The sequence below is a fragment of the Lottia gigantea genome (assembly GCF_000327385.1).
Source record: "Lottia gigantea unplaced genomic scaffold LOTGIsca_183, whole genome shotgun sequence".
NCBI classification, from domain to species: Eukaryota; Metazoa; Mollusca; class Gastropoda; family Lottiidae; genus Lottia; species Lottia gigantea.
Window position 1 is genome coordinate 29,975 of NW_008708332.1, and position 1,569 is coordinate 31,543.

A 1,569-nucleotide genomic window follows, 5' to 3' on the forward strand; every position below is an offset into this window, starting at 1 on the left:
CTGTTGATCTTCTACGTTTTCTAGATGGTAATTTACATGTTAGTTCTCCAATACTCTCAAATACTGCTGTTTTTACTATTACATTACCTCGTGGTGTTATTTTATCCTCTTTTACCTATTTGAAAAAAAGGCATCGATGTTTACAGTCGGGCAAAACTGATTGTAATAATTCTGGTAAAATAAAACCGCAAACACGGCCCTTCCAGTTTATTTTTGTTGGCATATATAGTATTTAAATCTATAAAGCCACAACCAAGCTGTGTTCCTAAGTACACCACCCATATATAATGAACATATGTTCACGCTGCCCAACTGCAGTTGCAACTCATTAGTCGATTTTGTCAATTATAATTGACATATCATATTAAACACACGTAGTGTAACGCGGATGTTGCGGCTGAAGTTTTCGACCTTGTCCCAGACAGTCGGTTATCACATCACATCAACCACTTAACGGTTCTTTTTAAGTCCGTTAAGCTTTCTTAACTACGAAGACTGACTGGTCTAAAGACGGTCGTTTTATAGTTTTGAAATCTGATAAGTTATCTATTGGTTAACCTCAAAAGGATTAAGTTGACACTTGGTCTTTTCATGCTCAACAAATCTTCCACCAAAAACAGCCACTTCAGTACAATCGTCTACTGATAAATCACAATGTCCTTCCGCCTCTAGATTGTGGGCTAATGGTGGTTCATTGAGAGATACTGAACAGTCGGATCCAATATACCCAGTGTTACAGATACACTTCCCTGTAGTAGATAATATTGAATTTTTAGTTTAGTTTACAATCTTTCCAGTGGTTCCCCCAATGGAGTATCAACTCAAGACTACAGGTCCGACATAACATGGCTTCAAGATGATCATAGGCAAATTAAAAAAAACCGTTCAACTAATAGAAACTGAGCACAGTATTTTTTTCTCCTCGAAATATTTCACGTTTATATGTAAATCCATTAGTCCTACCTTTTGCACATCGTCCTTGATCTGAACACTCTCCAGGGCAAGAAACTTCTTTAACTAACTCCAGAAGAGATTTACTATCTTCCACTTTTTCTTCTCTTAGAGTTCGATTCATTCTGGCTTCATATAGACATTGTGAACTAACAGTGGATATGGAAGACAATGCAAAAGCTTCAGTTCCACTTAACTGAAAGCAAAATGTATTTTGAATGGTCTGCACGAAATTGGTTGATGTGCAAGCGAAATTCTGTATCTCATAAACCTGTTATGACCAAATCTTGAGATAGGTTTTAGCTAAATGAGATATATGCAGATTGATATTGCGAGCAAAGTACAGATAGTACTACTAATTATTAGTTATATTCCATAATATTGGACCAATACACTGGAGATTTTGACTTTGAATAAGCAACTAAGTTGATGAAACTAGAAATGTGAAAGAAAATGCTATTATGGAAAAATTGGGAAACTGTACCTGTATATCTCGAAGACAAGTTTTGATTGCAATGTTAATATCTAAGCTTGTCAATCCTTTACAGCGATCAATAGCTTTAGAATTATTAAATAAATCAGTACAGTATTCATCTGCTCGTTTTATTGTCCATCCAT

At 35.4% G+C, this 1,569-nt stretch overlaps 1 protein-coding gene across 1 annotated transcript in view; it reads right to left on the bottom strand.

Moving 5' to 3' along the window:
• Positions 1–546: 546 nt before the first annotated feature.
• The window catches only part of LOTGIDRAFT_238999 (hypothetical protein), a gene marked incomplete at both ends in the record, with an annotated part of 9,361 nt that continues 8,338 nt past the window's right edge, over positions 547–1,569 (bottom strand). The window contains 2 exons of the mRNA XM_009052451.1: positions 547–749; positions 964–1,147. Of these exons, the coding sequence (XP_009050699.1) occupies positions 547–749; positions 964–1,147 (387 nt within the window). The remainder of the gene's footprint in view (positions 750–963; positions 1,148–1,569) is intronic.